We start from the raw sequence: 19396 nt of genomic DNA, 5'->3' as shown, positions 1-19396 counted from the left end.
TATAGTCTTAATGCTTATACATATAAAATATCTTAGCAATTCCATGCAAATGTCAACCTTGCCATGAAAAAAATAAGTTTTCACCACAATACGAAACCCGTTTCTGTTGTTTTTTTTTTTTTTTTAAGCAAGTATTTTACAGAACTTTAAAAATGCTCAAAAATGTCTCTGTCAGCTTTTTCAAACAATTATATTTGATTTACCAAAGTCACACAAGTGGCAATTTCACATCGGTCACATCCATAACGACACTTTTTCCTCATAAAGGCAAAAATATTACATAAAATAAAATCAGTCATTTTTGTTTTTATAGAGAGCCAACTCTTATCATTTTGATGATTATTACTTATTTTGGGTCGTGCAGTTTAATTCACAGAATTTCTACAAAGTATTTTCATTTAAAGTACAAAACATGTTTATAGAACGATATTTTTCTGATCCATAACTCTGTGGTCAGTTGTTCTGGAAAATATAAACAGTTTAATGAAGTGTTAAACAAATATTTTCTATGTGAATTTATGTTTTGAGTTTTTACTGCAAATGTCAAATCCATAACACTGGAATTGCTCATATATAAATATAAATCTAACTTATTTTCAGCTAAAATCTATATAAACAAGCTTAAAATAACTTTGTTTCATTTTGTTACTGGATAATAATGTTAGTCTTAGTTTATGTTTTACTTCACACATACGTCACATGACTAAATGTAGGCCTAATAACGTTATTTTGAGTTTGTTCTGTTAGCAATTACAACATTTATTATTATTTTCTTCAATTAAAGCAAAATTATTTGAGATTATCTAATCTTAAAATGACAGTGTTTTATTTAGTTCCTGGACAATAATGTTTCAGAATCAGTTTGGTGTTGTATATACAAGTTTATTTCTTGTATTTATGTAGATATTTGTGGTGAAAATACTGTTCCTTATTATTGAGAAGTGAAAGATTAAAGATTATAGCTTGTATCTGCCTGTCTGTCTATTATATATCTAGTTTAGATAGCTTGTCCAATATGGTGTTGGGATTTTGAATGTAAACAAGTGTTCCGGAATGCGCTGTCATAGAAACAGAAGAACGCAGCATTAAAAGTAGAAGACAGTTCAGAATCTCCTCATTGCGTCTTCTCATTGCAGTTGGTAATAGTAGTGTTCCCAGTGAATTCTGTTATTATGGCATTGAAAAGAAAGCGTTGTTCTCAAGACACTCAAGTGTATGATTTACATACTCGTACACCTCCAACATCCAGCGCCAATGTGGCTGAGAACCATTCACCTGTTGGTGTTGGTAAGGAGATTGAGATACAAGTGAGAAAGAAGAGGAGGTGGGAGAGTTTTGAAAAGCCGCTCTCCCTTTACGCTGAGGGTAAATCCAGTCACTGTTTGTCAATCTGACCATGCTTTGTGTTTACTAGATCTCTGTACAGTAAAGTAACTAAAAACCGAACACATACAATAAAAAAATAACTTTTAACTTGTTTTAGGTTTCTAACACAAATCTAAGTAGAACAAATTGTTTGGTAATCAAAGTTTCTCATATTTTAACCACTAAAAGAGAAATCTTTACAACAATCTGTATTGTACATAAATCATTTAAATAATTGCAGATTATTAATAATATCACTGAAATATAAAAATGGTATAAATATCAATATTCAATAGACTCAATAATGGGCATTAAATGTGTATGATTCAGATTTGTTGAGGGCAAATTATGAGCATTCACTATAAGAAACCCAATTCATGACTATTTCTGATCTCTAAGATGAAGTGTGTCTTTACACTTTACATCAAAATACAAATCAATTTTATAAGCCATTATCATTATCATTAATGCATGTCTTACATCTCTAAATACAGATGACAACCAGTGGATGACTTTTCTCTGTGGCCAAAAGAGAAAACGAAGTTGTCACAGCTCTCATGTGAATGATTTCCATTCTCATACACCTCCAATATCCATCACCAGCCTTCAGTCCACTGATGTTGCTGAGGAAAATGAGAGAAAGAGGAGAAGGACTGACAGTCCTGAAAAGCTGCTCTCCTGTAAAGTCCAGAAGTCCAGCAGCAGCTCTAGTGAGGAGGACCAGACTCCTGTTCAGATCCACAAGAAGAGTTCTGAAGGTAAATCTAGTGGTCATTTGAGAATGTGTGGCCTTCTCTCATGATCCTCTTCAGTATGAAGTAGAGTACATTACATTAAGTTCTGTAAATATAAATATATTTTTTAAAAAGCACTCTAAAAGTTTCAATCACTGTTTGCTGTATTTTGAAGTGTCCACCATATCAGTATTGTGCAGGTTCATTTTCACGATGTATTGAATTATTGAATATAGGCATATGTCTATTCCACCTCAAACATTACACACGTGTCTGTCAGTGCTTGACATTTCACATCAGCTGCACTTATTCATCTTTTATCAGGTGACATTCTGGACCAGTATGAACTCGGCAAGGAGATTGGAGAGGGAGGATTTGGCAGCGTCTATGAAGGCAAGCGCTTGGAGGATGGCCTTGAGGTGAACAATCCCTTTAACATATATTATGTTCACTTTTTAGTGCACTTGATGTGATTATAACAGAAGTGTTGTTTTGTTGAACAGGTGGCAGTAAAAATTGCCAGAAAGCCACCGAACATGAAATACATCAACATCGTAAGTAGACTTAAACGTGTAAAGGCACTGACAACAGTATATTTGGGGAAGCAACACCGCCTAACTAATCTTTCTTCTAGGCTGGTCATCCTGAGCCCCTTCCTTTAGAGATCGGCCTGTTGATACTGGCTCATAGAGGCGGCAAGGTTCCAGAGATCATTGAGCTTCTGGACTGGCAGGACCAGCAGGATCGTTACATCATGATCCTGGAACGACCTTCACCATGTGTAGATCTGTTGGACTTCATAATGTCTCTCGGCTCCATCACTGAACGCCAGGCTCAAAAGATCATGGAGCAGGCAACAACGGCCGGTCTCATGTGCTGCAGACGTGGGGTATTCCACCGGGACATAAAGCTGGAGAACCTGCTGGTCAACACTGACACGCTGGAGGTCAAGCTAATTGACTTTGGCTGTGGAGCTCTTCTCCAGGAATCTGGCTATGACAGTTTCTGTGGTATGTATTAAACTTAACACCTGTAGTCTGGACTGTCAATTTGACCAATCATGTATTTTCATGTTACAGAGAAAACATGCTTTAGTGTTTCATGCTGAGACCAAATCTTGTTCCTTCAGGCACAAAGGAGTACTTCCCACCAGAGTACTACCTGGACGACGAATACCATGCAGAACCATCCACTGTATGGTCTTTAGGAGTTCTGTTATTCCTGCTGCTGTGTCAACGATTTCCTGAAGTCACAGACACGCAGAGGATCGATGATGGAAACTGGACTGAGCCTGGATTGTCAAAAGGTAAGACATCACTCATCACATCATAGACGAGCAGTTGTAGTTTAAATCATACAAAATGATGGATTAAAACTAAGAGTTGGATATTGGATAATGGTGACAATGTTCTGATTCTAAAGTAGAGTAGAGTCAGATCTTGTAGATGAATAAAATGACAGCAGATGTAAAGTTGAAGTTGATAATGTGTTTCTCTCACTTCTTCCCACCATCGTTCTGCACAGAATGCTGTGACTTGATTCAAGCTCTCCTGCAGGAAAACCCAAGCCAGCGGATTCCTCTGGAAGAAATAATTCTCCATCAATGGTTTAAGGTACTGAACTGTAGATCAGCTTCTAATGATTTGGAAAATAGATTCTCCTTTTATTTGAAAAAGTTTTTTTTTTGATGGATTTTATGGTTTTTGTTTATTGTGACGAATCTGAATCAATAACCTTGATTTGGTGTGTGTCTGTATGTTTTAGGTCAAGGAATAAGAAATAAGGAATGTAGTGCAAATGGATGGGAAAGATTATTTGCACTAATGAGCACCACAGTTCCTGACGCTAAAAAGGTTACAGATTCAACAGGAGAGTTTAATAAAGGACACAGCAGCAACAAAGAATCCTAAAAAAAAGGTCACAGCAACAACAGAGGATCCAGAAAAAAAGATCAAGCCTCAAGAAAAGATCCTGGAAAAGACACAGAAGATCCTGAGAAGAGGGCACAGCCCCAACAACGAAAACATTTGTAAATAAAAACATAAATAAAAAAAGACTTTGTCGCACCAGTCCTGTTTTCATCAAAAATACATCAAATCAGCCAAGATGCTGAAAAGCATACAGCAGTGAATGAAACACTTTAACACATCAATTGAACAATTAAACACCAGGAAAGCTAAACACATACACACTCTCACACACACTTATAAACTGATGTGACTGTAACTGAGCAAGGTTTCGGGAAATTGTGAACAAATTTAGTAATTACAGCACAATGTATACCTATGTATAGCCCTGGGGAACACCCGAAGAAACTGTAAAATGCTGAGAAGTGAATGATTTGAGTTGAATGAACAGTGCGGTCAGAGAGATAAGATTTAAACCAGTCAAGTGGGGTATTGATGATGCCAAGAGTGGATAGTCTATTGATGAGGATGCTGTGAGAAATAGTGTCAAAGGCCACACTCAGGTCTAAGAGAATGAGAATAGATATTAGTCCAGAATCAGCTGCCATAAGAAGGTCATTGGTGATTTTAATCAGGGCAGTTTCTGTGCTGTGGAGTGGACGGAAACCAGACTGGAACTGTTCATACAGGTGGTTCTGAGAGAAGTGGCATTGGAGTTGTATTGCTACTATTTTTTCAAGGATTTTGGAAATAAATGGTAGATTAGAAATAGGTCATAAATTATTAAAATTAGATGGGTCTGAACCAGGTTTTTTTAGTATTGGACAGTTTGGACAGTAGTATTACAGTTCTAGAAGAGAAGAGTGAATAATGGCTGAAATGAGAGGGATGAGGGAAGGGAGACAGGCTTTAACTAGAACAGCGGGGAGAGGATCTAAATGAGAGGAAGATGATTTAGATTTGGAAATAAGATTAGAAATTTCTGAAGTTGTAGGAAGTTGAAAAGAGGAGAATAAAATTTCAAATAGTGGAAGTTCAGATGTAATGCTCGGAAAGGATTGTGAACCAAGATGCTGGTGAATATTAAAGATTGTTTCATTAAAAAAGGTCATAATAGAATTACAGAAATCTGTTGAGTGAAGATGAGATGGTAGTGAGTCTGGGGGGTAAGTGAAAGACTTGTAAAGTGAAAACAGAGAAGCAGTGTTACCTTCATTGGAGCATACAAAATTGGAGAGATAGTTGGATTTAGTTTGGATGATGCAATTTTTATATTGTGTGATGTGATCTTTACATGTCATTGTGGACAGTAAGGCCAGTTTTTCTAGAAAGTCTTTCGATTTGTCTGCCTTTGGCTTTCATGCGCCGAAGTTCTGGCGTAAACCACGGGGCAGACTGAGAAAAGCAAACAGATCTTGTTTTTAAGGGTGCAAAAGAATTAAGAATATATTGAAGTCCAGTGTTGTAATGAGAAACTAAGTCATCTGGTGGTGAAAGGTTAGTAATGTCAGGAAGATAATTAATACTAGCAGAAAAGGATTCTAGATCAATATGTTTTATGTTACGGAAGGAAATAGTACAGAGAGGTTTGGTGGAAGAAAGAGGGAGTGCAAAATTAAATGAGAGGAGAAAATGATCCGTTATTGGGAGTTCATCAGCAGAGAGGTCAATGGGTGAGACACCAGAGCAGCAGATGAGGTCGAGGGTGTGTCCTTTAGAGTGTGTGGGGACATTGACATGCTTTTGAAGTTCAAAGCTCTCAAGACAGGATATAACATCTCTTGTAAAAGAGTTATTAAAATTATCCACATGAATATTAAAATTTCCTAAAACTATAATATTGGGTGAGAGGGTGGTAGTATGTGTTAAAAAAGCAGCATCATTTAAAAAGTCATTAAAAAAAAAGTCATTTAAAAGTCATTTAAAAATTCGTTATTTAGTTTGGGGGGATGAAAAAATTATGGCAACATATGTAGGTGTGGATCCAGAAAGTTTGGAAATCATAGATTCAAATGAAGGGAATGAAGGAACGGGAACCGGCGAGATTTTTAAACTCTCGCGGTAAATAGAGACCTCCTCCCCGACCTCCTCCGAGGGGTTGACAGGTGTAAACAAACCCTCCAGGAGTGGATTCGTTAAGTTGCGTGAAATCGCTGGGTTGTTGCCAAGTCTCAGTTAGACACAGAAGGTCAAGGTTGCGTTCACTGAGGACATCTTGGACAAGATGCCCCTTGCTCGTAATTGAGCGGATGTTTAAAAGACCGAAGTTGATATTGATAAAGTTGTCAGAAAGTACAGCAGTGGTGTTAGCCGACCGGGCTGGGTTGGCTAAAACTCTGTGACTGACAGTCCGACCGGTGTTTTGTGGAGGACGACGAAAATTGGACCAAATGGACTTTATTTGTGACGATGAGCCCTGATGAGCACTCCGTCTGGATCCACGATGGATATATCTTTGGTGGGGCAGGAATGCGATGTCCGGGTGGAGGTGCAACACAGCTGGCAAAGGCGCTGAGAGATGGAGCCGCACACGGTGTAGTTCAGCAGCCGAGTACTGCAACAATCCAATCACGGGCTGGTAGACAAGCGTCAGGAAACACCAGGCAAACACAAGCTACAAGTACATTTTGTCGGATAATAACTTGTACATTGTGAAGCAGAGGCGGATGCAGATGCTGACAGCTTAGACACGCAGGTGAGCAGAAACCAGAAGAACAGGCGCAGAGCAGGTAAAATCCATAAAACTGAAGCAGGCTGCAGAATTGTCCAAATTGTTTTGTTAAAACAGTTCAACTGTAATGTTGATCGTTGAACGAGATTTTAAATGTTTAAAAAATTTACCGGTGTGCAGCGGCAACAGATCATGCCAGCGTTCACTCAGACCGAATGAATTAATTACAAACTTTTAGTTTGGATGTCATTTTTTATGTCATTACAGTATAATTATTATGTAACAACATTGTTACATTGTTATAACATTGTAATTAGATGGATGACAGTAGGGCAGAGTGGGGCACAAAGTAACACTTTTTGGTTTTGGTCAAATAATAAAGAAAGTATTGGGCTTAGACAAACCATTTGTTTTTTACCAACAAAAAACAAGCCTCTCCTACAAATGAGCACTAAAAGTAGGATCGCCGAACCTATGGTTTCTGTGCAGTGTTGCCAAAAGTGCCACGAGTAAAAATGTTACTATTTAACCCACCTGCGGGGCAAGTTGTTACAGACAGAGGGTTAGTTGTAACACATGCTTAAAAAGGCAGATTAAACACAATTTAAATTGAGTTTACTTTAAATAATAGCTATATTTTCTCAGTACCTAGCTCAATAGATTTTTTATTCTACATAGCACAGTATGCTTATTTATTTATTGGATAAATACATTTGAATTGATTTGGATTATTATCCATTATTATACAATGCCTTGTAGTATTAGCAATAATATATATATATATATATATATATATATATATATATTTTTTTTTTTAATATTATATTTTTATTTCCTTCAAGCAAGACAGAGCGATACAAAAAGCAACAGCAATTATAAAGACAATAGAGAAAAAGCAAAAAAAAATAATAATTTTTTAAAAAGGGACATAAGACATCATAAGACATCATTATTACATCAGTTCCTCTAATATTATACATGGGTCAACAATGTTACACATATATATCTAGGCCAGTGGGCGAAAGCAATATGGTGATCTTGCAGACGATAACAGGGTTATACCTTTAAATTGTTATTCTGGGCATTTGACAAATAATTAAAAAAGGGTTTCCAGGTGGCTTCTAAGCCGGCAATGTTGTCAGAAAGATTGTGTCTTAATCACTCTAAATGTAAAGTGGTGGAAAATTCTAAAAGCCAGGATTTAAAAAGTGGTTTTGATGCCTTTTTCCATAAATAAAGAATAATTGGTCACACTTTACAATAAGGTTCATTAGTTAATGTTAAGTAATGCATTTACTAACATGAACAAACAATGAACAATACATTTACTACAGTATTTATTCATGTTAATAAACGTTAGTTAATGAAAATAAAGTAGTTCATTGTTAGTTCATGTTAACTCATGGTGCATTAACTAATGTTAACAAGCATGGACTTAAATGTTAATAATGCATCAGTAAATGCTCAATTATGATTAATAAATGCTGTACATGTGTTGTTCATGATTATTTTATGTTAGTAAATGCATTAACTAATGAACCTTATTGTAAAGTGTTACCGAATAAATTTTTTAGCTAACACCATTCCATATTGAACAGCTTTTTTAAATTGTTGACTGAACCCACGAAGTGAGTCAGACCAACCAAAAACAGCGATTGCTGGATCAGGGGCTTGGTCACAAGAATAAGCCTCAGAGTAGAAGTTGAAAATTTCGCTCCAAAAATCAAAAAGTCTTGGGCATGACCAAAAAACATGTCCTAAAGAGCCTTCCGCAGATTCACATTTGTTATTTAGAGGAGATGGAGGGGTAGAATTTATTAAGCTTAACCCTAGAATAATGAAGCCGATGTACTACTTTATATTGGATTAGTTGATGTCTGGAGTTAATAGAACATGTATTTATGACCTTGATAGACTTTTCCCAGTCCTCATTGGTAATTTGAATGCCTAAATCTTTCTCTCAGGAGTCTTTCAAATACAAGGTAGATATGTCAAACTGATTATTAAAAACGTCTATAAAATGGGAAATCAAATTAGAGGCATTAGGATAGGCAGAAAGTAATTTATATATATATCATGTTCATCTGCTAATAGTTCAAAGTGGGAGATGGATGTTTGAACATAGTTTCTCAGCTGTAGATATCTAAAAAAACGACGGTAAAAGATAAAAAAAAAAGATCAAAATTTTTGTTTCAGGTGAGGGAATGTAGCAAATTTTCCATCCATGTACAAGTCTTTTACAGTGACCATTCCTTTACTGGACCAAACTGAAAATGTGGAGTCATTGAGTGATGGCTTAAAGGCGTGGTTATGAGCAATAGGGGTGGACAATGTGGTAGATGGCAACTTAAACGCTTTCCGGATCTGACACCATATTTTGAGAGAGCTGCTAAGTATAAAGTTTGTGTTGACTACTTTTATCGATGGTGAAGGCGCCGCAAAAAGTAGAGAGGAAAGAGAGTAGATTGTTACACTCTGTTCGATGGTGAGCCAAGATGGAATGTCACCTGCAGGATGAGATTTTTTCCAGTAAGATAAGACTCTGCAGTTCGCAGCCCAATAATAATCCTGGAAGTATGGCAGGCCTATTAAAAATCATTTTATTTAAAAAGTTCTCAACACTCAAAATTTAAAAATATCGTGTTAGTTTAATTGGTGTCCAACAGTATGTGGCTTAATTTTAACACCCTGTTACAACCCCGCTGTTTCATGTTTTCCTCAAAACTGGCTAGCAGTCACTGTGTGATTCTTAGATCTTTCAAAAGGGTTTTAGCTTTTAGCCTAGAAGACGGTGATCACAACAATACAAGATTTTCACGTTCATACTTTTACAGATTTTTTAAATAAAAAAATATTGACTATAATAAAAAATACCTTTATGCTGCAAAAATGATTTCTCTTGTGTTTCTCATCCAAATTTCACAGAACTTTTTCAATAATTTTCAGGAAGACATCTGCTGACACTGTGGTGAAAACCTCGGAAGTATGCCATGATCAAGTCTGAGCAAATACCTTAAAACTCTGTGTTACACTTAACCCCACGTTACTTTGTGCCCTGCGCTCCCCTATTGTAAATGTCTTCTTGTATACTTCATGTACAGTACAGTATGTTTTATATTGTGTGTTTAAGAGTACAATTGCAATGAAATATAGAAATGACTAAAAATTGAGATTTTAGTAGTTTTCAGAAATTGTAATTTTACATTCAGTATTGAAGATTTCAACTTCAAAAATGTTGAAATATAAGACTTTTAGAGATGGTAGCAATCAAGAGATATAGTATCATAATCCAACTTATTATGTGCTGTGAATGATTTTTACAGCATTAAAGGAGTCATCTTCAAGACAATACTTTCTGTATAAAACTTAAAATCTAGACTAAAATCAAGGACAACAAAAGTTACATGTTTTATGTTTAGTAGAAGTGAATGAGTCGACAGAGAAGCTGACTTAAACTTGCTCAGAGAAACGCTGTTGCTGTCAAACATGGTTTACTACACTAAGCCAGTTTAATGGTGAAGGGATTGATCCAATAGGCCTATTGATAGAAGGTTTGTGAAGACATTTCATGCTCCCTTTTATTAGCATTTTGTAGTATATTAAAAATATTTTATTATGTATAGTATTTTATTTTAATACATTTAAGCTCTCACACAGCTCTCCCACCTTCTACTTACAACAGGGGTTGAGGAGGTTATCAAGCCATCCAGCTTAAAAGACTGAGAGGAAAAGACGAAAGTCTCTGCACGGGCCTGCCCTGAGGTAAAAGTGACACTCATCTGAGAGGTCAAATATTTCAGACACAAAACATTTTAAAGACATAAATGCAAACAAACTATTTTATACACTGCTTGGTGACTACAGCTGACAATGCTTGATTAAAAGTTTTGAATGAGCACGTGACACTATTCAGGCATTATTCATTTAGTAGTCATGATGAAATGTTTGCTACTGGAAATAAACACATTTTGTATTATTGTTGGAATCTTATCAAACCATGATCTTATTTAAAACTGTTAACATTAAATGTAATTAAATACATGACCAGCACTTGAGCATTACTTAGGGTCTGTCAGTAGTGATCGCCTGCCTGATTTGACGAGGTTGTTCAAAATTTGATAGAGGTGGTCACCTCCCTTCTACATGTCTTTGCAGGAAAAACACACTTGTTATTGTAATAAGATGTGAGTGTTTCCAACAAAAAACAAAAAATAGTGATAGCTATATGGCTTGGGCGGTATCCAAATTTTGATACCGTCAAACCGCCTCCATATTTTACCCCGGTATCCGGTATTACCGGCGTAATAAAAAAAAATTATGACGTAAGGCTCAGACAGCGTCACCAAACTGTTAGCTTGTGCCTAAACCATTCAGAAACTGAATACCTTATATGCGACCTTGTTCGCGGTCACCTGTTTGTCTTGTTTGTATTCTTGCGCGGGACACTCCTCTCATTCGCATGCAGACACACACACACACACACACACACAAAGAGAGAGAGAGCGCGCCAAGCGATGCACAGCATTGCTCTCGCTCTCTCTCTCTCTCTCTCTCTCTCTCTCTTTCTCTTTCTCTCTCAATTCAATTCAGTTCAATAATAATAATAATAATAAGTATTTATTCAGAAAATCATTTCAATAATGATTTACAGCAGCGGGAATGCAGCGAGCTGTAATCGGGCCATAAAAATTAGGCACGATGAAGCCTGAGTCCGACAGGTACATTTTGATGAACAGCTTTATAAAGCCCGAACCCGTTTACAGCCCGACATTATACAAATGTGCTCATGCGCACAGCTCTATTGCCTTTTTTCAAGAATGGGTCATTTATATGTTTTAACATAATTTATTTGTAACAAATGTAGACTATATATGCCACGTGGAAGTTGGAACAAAAAAATAAAATAAGTCCTCTGTAACATCGTAACATCGCAACACTCTAAATAGGTCTAACTTAGGTATACATACCCTTAGCCATTAAATTGGCTAACACACCAATGAAAATAAATCTTGCCTAACAAATCAAATTAAAATAAACCCTTAATGATGACGGGCATTTTGGCAATAACGAAATTAAGATAAAGGCTGTGCAAGATTTGTTTCGCCACTTTTCTTCACAATCTGGCATTAAGGTAAAGCTGAATTAAAAAAAATTTTTGCCAAGCCTGTATACTCTGTCTACATTATGATTATATGGTATAATTAATATTCATTTATAATTTAAAAACCCTTTACTCACCAAGATTAGGCTACATGTTTTTTTTTTTTTTTTTTTTTTTTTTTTTTTTTGTGGAGGAACATTATTAAATCCACAGGCTTCCAGCAGAACTGAACACCCTTTCCTGCTGCTACAGGCCGAGATGCAGAGTTCTGATCTGGCTAATTTTGCAAGTTTTGGGTAGGATTATTTGTTCATCTTCTACCAGCCGGGAACATCCATTTTATTTGCCATAACAGTAGTTTTAATGTAGCAAGTCACCCCATCTTTGACCCTGTCCGCTTGCGGTTTGCGCTCTACCGTAATACGCAGTGTATAAGCGACCGCCGAAATACCTTGGCGACTTGAATAACCGTTCCTTCTGAGCTAGTGACTGACTTGACCGCCGTCAAAATTAGCTTTTTTTTTAATTCTCCGTCATCATTTGCTTCACCTTTGCAGGGATGGATTTTAATGCAGTGATTTGGATTTTTTCTGGTCCCTCCGGGCTTGGGCAAAGATCTTCAGCTCTAATGCAGACCTCTAGTTTATATTTACCACAGCTGCGTCCCAAATGGCACACTATACACTATGCACTCATGCACTATGTACTTATGCACTTACACACTCAACAGGATAGTACATGTATGTAGTGGCGTCCCAAATGGCACACTAATGTTTTTTTACTAAGCGGAAATTCAAACCGTTTCCCTGATGACGTTTGACATTTGCCAAATCAGTGAAATAAACGACCGAATTATCAAATATTACCTGCCGTAAGTGTTGCCGCATTCACCATCGGGAGGCACTATAATCACTCTCGTAGAAGAATTTTGTTCTCACCATCCAAAATAAATAAAGTTATTCAACATGTGCGTCCGATAGCTCCGCCTCTTCCGCTACGTAAGCAAACCTGCGGTCGTTGAGTGCGTGAAGTGTCCATCATTCCACACTTCATTTTAGCGACTGAATGAGTGCATCATCCGGGAAATTAAAGTGCACTTATTATTTTTAGAGTTTTCAGTGTGAACACACTACTTACACTATTTATACTACAAAATGGCGTAGAATAGTGCATAAGTATGCGATTTGGGACGCAGCACACATCTCCCTTCTGTTCAGTCGAAACCGGAAATACTGCCAAACTGCAGGTCACTTTGGAGCGCGACTCGTCACCTCACCTCTCCCCCTCCCTCCCTCTCCCTCTCCCTTCCCTCCCTCTCCCTCTCTCTCCTCCACACTGTCCTGTGATGGCAATCACACATACGTTTTTGTGGGCATTAAATAAAGGATATTTAATATTTTATGACGGTATAACAGTATTGAAACTGACACCGTTGCTATTTTTAGATCCCGCGGTATACCATAATACCGTAATACCGCCCAAGCCAAGCTATATATATTTCACAGATACACGTTACAGGATTGATATGAATTCTTCTCTCCAACAAAGATGACACTAAATATAGTATTATTGTTTATACATATGACATATAAGAATAATTAATGCAATTGTCAACCTTGCCATAAAAAAATTTAAGTTTTCACCAAAAAAATGGAACCCGTTTTTTTTTTTTTTGTCTAAGCAAGTATTTTACAGAACTTTAAAAATGCTCAAAAATGTCTCTGTCAGCTTTTTCAAACAATTATATTTGATTTACCAAAGTCACACAAGTGACAATTCCACATCGGTCACATCCATAACGACACTTTTTCCTCATAAAGGCAAAAATATTACATAAAATAAAATCAATCATTTTTGTTTTATAGAGAGCCAACTCTAATCATTTTGATGATCCTTAATTCTTTTGGGTCGTGCAGTTTAATTTAAAAAATTTCTACAAAGTATTATCATTTAAAGTACAAAACATGTTTATAGAACTATATTTTTCTGATCCCATAACTCTGTGGTCAGTTGTTCTGAAAAATATAAACAGTTGAATACAGTGTTAAACAAATATTTTCTATGTGAATTTATGTTTTGAGTTTTTACTGCAAATGTCACATTTTCAGCTAAAATCTACTGTATAAAATTAAGCTTAAAATTACTTTGTTTCATTTCGTTACTGGATATATAATAATTTTAGTCTTAGTTTTATGTTTTACTTCACACATACGTCACATGACTAAATGTAGGCCTAATAATGTTATTTTGAGTTTGCTCTGTTAGCAATTACAACATTTAATACAATTTTCTTTAATTAAATCAAAATTATTTGAGATTATCTAATCTTAAAATGACAGTGTTTTATTTAGTTCCTGGACAATAATGTTTCAGAATCAGTTTGGTGTTGTATTTACAACTTTATTTCTTGTATTTATGTATATATTTGTGGTGAAAATACTGTTCCTTATTATTGAGAAGTGAAAGATTAAAGATTATAGCTTGTATCTGCCTGTCTGTCTATTATATATCTAGTTTAGATAGCTTGTCAAATATGGTGTTGGGATTTTGAATGTAAACAAGTGTTCCGGAATGCGCTGTCATAGAAACAGAAGAACGCAGGATTAAAAGTAGAAGAGAGTTCAGAATCTCCTCATTGCGTCTTCTCATTGCAGTTGGTAATAGTAGTGTTCCCAGTGAATTCTGTTATTATGGCATTGAAAAGAAAGCGTTGTTCTCAAGACACTCAAGTGTATGATTTACATATTCGTACACCTCCAACATCCAGCGCCAATGTGGCTGAGAACCATTCACCCGTTGGTGTTGGTGAGGAGACTGAGATACAAGTGAGAAAGAAGAGGAGGTGGGAGAGTTTTGAAAAGCCGCTCTCCCTTTACGCTGAGGGTAAATCCAGTCACTGTTTGTCAATCTGACCATGTTTTGTGTTCACTAGATCTCTGTACATGTACATATAGGCCCAGACAGATTCTTTGGACATGTTTTGCTAGTTCTGCTGAGAATTTTGTTTAAAAAGTCTGCAGATTTATGAGGAATAATTTTGAGAGTAAAGTAACTAAAAACTGAACACATACAATAAAAAATAATAATAATTTAACTTTTTTTAGGTTTATAACACAAATTTAAGTAGAACAAATTGTTTGGTAATCAAAGTTTCTCATAATTTATCCACTAAAAGAGAAATCTTTACAACAATCTGTATTGTACATAAATCATTTAAATAATTACAGATTCTTAATAATATCACTGAAATATAAAAATGGTATAAATATCAATATTCAATGGACTCAATAATGGGCATAAAATGTGTATGATTCCGATTTGTTGAGGGCAAATTATGAGCATTCACTATAAGAAACCCAATTCATGACTGTTTCTGATCTCTAAGATGAAGTGTGTCTTTACACTTTACATCAAAATACAAATCAATTTTATAAGCCATTATCATTATCATTAATGCATGTCTTACATCTCTAAATACAGATGACAACCAGTGGATGACTTTTCTCTGTGGCCAAAAGAGAAAACGAAGTTGTCACAGCTCTCATGTGAATGATTTCCATCCTCATACACCTCCAATATCCATCACCAGCCTTCAGTCCACTGATGTTGCTGAGGAAAGTGAGAGAAAGAGGAGAAGGACTGACAGTCCTGAAAAGCTGCTCTCCTGTAAAGTCCAGAAGTCCAGCAGTAGCTCTAGTCAGGAGGACCAGACTCCTGTTCAGATCCACAAGAAGAGTTCTGAAGGTAAATCTAGTGGTCATTTAAGAATGTGTGGCCTTCTCTCATTAAAAAGCACTCTAAAAGTTTCAATCACTGTTTGCTGTATTTTGAAGTGACCACCATATCAGTATTGTGCAGGTTCATTTTCACGATGTATTGAATTATTGAATATAGGCATATGTCTATTCCACCTCAAACATTACACACGTGTCTGTCAGTGCTTGACATTTCACATCAGCTGCACTTATTCATCTTTTAACAGGTGACATTCTGGACCAGTATGAGCTCGGCAAGGAGATTGGAGAGGGAGGATTTGGCAGCGTCTATGAAGGCAAGCGCTTGGAGGATGGCCTTGAGGTGAACAATCCCTTTAACATATATTATGTTCACTTTTTAGTGCACTTGATGTGATCATAACAGAAGTGTTGTTTTGTTGAACAGGTGGCAGTAAAAATTGCCAGAAAGCCATCGAACATGAAATACATCAACATCGTAAGTAGACTTAAACATGTAAAGGCACTGACAACAGTATATTTGGGGAAGCAACACCGCCAAACTAATCTTTCTTCTAGGCTGGTCATCCTGAGCCCCTTCCTTTAGAGATCGGCCTGTTGATACTGGCTCATAGAGGCGGCAAGGTTCCAGAGATCATTGAGCTGCTGGACTGGCAGGACCAGCAGGATTGTTACATCATGATCCTGGAACGACCTTCACCCTGTGTAGATCTGTTGGACTTCATAATGTCTCTCGGCTCCATCACTGAACGCCAGGCTCAAAAGATCATGGAGCAGGCAACAACGGCCGGTCTCATGTGCTGCAGACGTGGGGTATTTCACCGGGACATAAAGCTGGAGAACCTGCTGGTCAACACGGACACGCTGGAGGTCAAGCTAATTGACTTTGGCTGTGGAGCTCTTCTCCAGGAATCTGGCTATGACAGTTTCTGTGGTATGTATTAAACTTAACACCTGTAGTCTGGACTATCAATTTGACCAATCATGTATTTTCATGTTACAGAGAAAACATGCTTTAGTGTTTCATGCTGAGACCAAATCTTGTTCCTTCAGGCACAAAGGAGTACTTCCCACCGGAGTACTACCTAGACGACGAATACCATGCAGAACCATCCACTGTATGGTCTTTAGGAGTTCTGTTATTCCTGCTGCTGTGTCAACGATTTCCTGAAGTCACGGACACGCAGAGGATCGATGATGGAAACTGGACTGAGCCTGGATTGTCAGAAGGTAAGACGTCATTCATCACATCATAGACGAGCAGTTGTAGTTTAAATCACACAAAATGATGGATTAAAACTAAGAGTTGGATATTGGATAATGGTGACAATGTTCTGATTCTAAAGTAGAGTAGAGTCAGATCTTATAGATGAATAAAATGACAGCAGATGTAAAGTTGAAGTTGATAATGTGTTTCTCTCACTTCTTCCCACCATCGTTCTGCACAGAATGCTGTGATTTGATTCAAGCTCTCCTGCAGGAAAACCCAAGCCAGCGGATTCCTCTGGAAGAAATCATTTTCCATCAATGGTTTAAGGTACTGAACTGTAGATCAGCTTCTAATGATTTGGAAAATAGATTCTCCTTTCATTTGAAAATGTTTTTTATTGTACATTTTATGGTTTTTGTTTATTGTGACGAATCTGAATCAATAACCTTGATTTGGTGTGTGTCTGTATGTTTCAGGTCAAGGAATAAGGAATAAGGAATGTAGTGCAAATGGACGGGAAAGATTATTTGCACTACTGAGCACCACAGTTCCTGACGCTAAAAAAAGTTACAGATTCAACAGGAGAGCTTAAAAAAGGACACAGCAGCAACAAAGAATCCTAAAAAAAGGTCACAGCAACAACAGAGGATCCAGAAAAAAAGATCAGGCCTCAAGAAAAGATCCTGGAAAAGACACAGAAGATCCGGAGAAGAGGGCACAGCCCCAACAATGAAAACATTTGTAAATAAAAACATGAATAAAAAAAGACTTTGTTGCACCAGTCCTGTTTTCATAAAAAATACATAAAATCAGCCAAGATGCTGAAAAAGCAGACAGCAGTGAATGAAACACTTAAACACATCAATTGAACGCCTAAACAAAACAGCTAAACATATACACTCTCACACACACTTATAAACTGATGTGACTGTAACTGAGCAAAGTTTTGGGAAATATTGAACAATAAATAATAATTTAGTAATTAAAGCACAATGTAGAATAAGTGGTAAGAGGACTGTGCAGACACTCTCTATCTCTCTCACACACACACAAACACACACACGCACGCACGCACGCACGCACGCATGCACACAAACATGGCTTGCACATATCTCTTTAAGAGGATATAAAAGTAATTATGTTTATACTGTACAGACTGTATTTTTTTCTTCTTCTTAGGGGTCATTTTCTTCTCGGGGACCAAAGAAAAAAGTTACTATAAAATCAAGATCTACTGGTCTGACATTTCCACATTTATAAGATTGAATAAAAACGTAAATTCAGACAGTATCAGTCAGAGGCCACTAGAGGACAGACACTAGTCATTCTGCTGGAAAAGCAAAGAAAATTGGTTCATTCCAGAACAAGTGTTGAAACCGCATAAGGCCTAATGACCTTTAACCCTCTGGGGTCTGAGGGTGTTTTGGGGCTCTGGACAAGTTTTGACATGCACTGACATTTGTGTTATTTTTAGTATCTTAAAAACATATTAATGTCTAAAGGGTGATAACACTGTAAACAGCACAAGTTGGGCTACAATAATACCTAATGCCGAGTTCAGACTGCATGATTTTCCAACTAGTCGTGTCACAGCTGTTTTCACACTGCTTGACTATCTGGGCTGGCGTTTCGTCGCTGCTTTGTTTACACTGCAAGAATCGCCGACAACTTCGTCCAAACTACGTCTCACAGCCAAAAACATGTAGTATAGCCTATCTTTTGTTATTAACTACATAATATGAAAGAAGCCTTTAATGGGGTTGAACATGTACATGTTTGCTCACCTGGGTTTAAAGGGAATTAGCCATTTCTCCTCAACGTTGATAAAAACTAATTTCTTTCTGTATGAAATGTCAAACAGACACGGTTGCTCCTGAGTCCTGTCAAACCTCCACTAGTTTTTCCTCCATTTCGTGGGTCCAAATAAACCGAAAATGAGTGCTTTTAACTTCTCCCCCTGCAGCAGGTATACACACAAGCACACACAAGTGAAAGCTGCTCTCTCATTGGCTGTAGGCGATCGTTGATGTTATTTTCAGTCAAAACTCAATTCACACGGCATGATTTGCATCGCCGACAGCTCCAGATATTTAGCATGCCAAATATCTCACAGGCATCGGCGACTCATCGGCGATTCTCTCAGATCGCGTCTTTGATCGTTCATACTCTGTGATTGTCACTCACGTGCAAGAGCAGCGATTTACCTGTGATTTCAGGCATTTGTCGGCGATTTTTCAAAACCTGTCGGCGAGCCAAAATCGGGGCTAAAATCACGCAGTCTGAACTAGGCATAAGCAGCATGTTTGTATGTGTTTGTGTTTTTGAGAAAGAAATGTTTATGCGTGGTAGGTGAAAAAACAACATTTTGAAGCCACTGAAACAAGGCCGTGAAACACACAGAGAACATTTGTGCACAAGACTTTTGAGAATTAGATCTTGTAGCCTAGTGTTTTGCTTCAAAATGATGTGAGAATCATCTTGTTTACTTGCTCACAGAAAACAATATAATTACTTAAAATTTCTAAGTCACTTTCTGTGTGAAAATGGTTTATGCGAGAAGGCGTGAACTATCATTTCTATGCAGTGAGTCACACCTGAGAAGACAAAGACCTGCATAATGAGCTGCATAATGAGCCATCAGACAGGTATGTGACTAAGAGTTTCAAGAAAGAAA

At 37.0% G+C, this 19396-nt stretch overlaps 1 protein-coding gene and 2 long non-coding RNA genes across 12 annotated transcripts in view; 2 read left to right on the top strand and 1 right to left on the bottom strand.

Annotated features, from left to right (window-relative positions):
• Positions 1-19396, bottom strand: part of LOC147832558 (uncharacterized) — a 206014-nt gene that overhangs the window by 159446 nt on the left and 27172 nt on the right. The gene's annotated exons all lie outside the window — the stretch shown is intronic.
• pimr81 (Pim proto-oncogene, serine/threonine kinase, related 81) lies at positions 132-4155 on the top strand. Of its 5 annotated transcripts, XM_087293740.1 has the most exons (8): positions 132-1365; positions 1860-2123; positions 2424-2518; positions 2603-2653; positions 2734-3109; positions 3229-3405; positions 3624-3712; positions 3864-4155. In XM_087293740.1, exons 1-8 carry the CDS (start codon positions 1173-1175, stop codon positions 3873-3875), a joined length of 1257 nt encoding a protein of 418 aa, XP_087149866.1. In that variant the 5' UTR covers positions 132-1172; the 3' UTR covers positions 3876-4155. The 5 variants fall into 5 exon arrangements, with proteins under 5 accessions (XP_087149866.1, XP_087149865.1, XP_087149867.1 ...); XM_087293739.1 differs by lacking the exon at positions 3864-4155 and having other exon boundaries at positions 3624-3802; XM_087293741.1 differs by lacking the exons at positions 3624-3712; positions 3864-4155 and having other exon boundaries at positions 3229-3474.
• Positions 13459-17502, top strand: si:ch211-214c11.1. 5 transcript variants are annotated; one of them, XR_015516741.1, is made up of 8 exons: positions 13459-14661; positions 15259-15522; positions 15761-15855; positions 15940-15990; positions 16071-16446; positions 16566-16742; positions 16961-17049; positions 17199-17502. It is a non-coding gene; the product is annotated as a si:ch211-214c11.1 (long non-coding RNA). The 5 variants fall into 5 exon arrangements; XR_015516743.1 differs by having other exon boundaries at positions 16516-16742; positions 17199-17499; XR_015516740.1 differs by lacking the exon at positions 16961-17049.

The sequence above is a fragment of the Danio rerio genome, chromosome 19 (genome assembly GCF_052040795.2).
Source record: "Danio rerio strain M-AB ecotype USA chromosome 19, GRCz13ab, whole genome shotgun sequence".
In the NCBI taxonomy this organism is placed as follows: Eukaryota; Metazoa; Chordata; class Actinopteri; order Cypriniformes; family Danionidae; genus Danio; species Danio rerio.
This window is presented reverse-complemented; position numbering and strand designations above follow the sequence as displayed.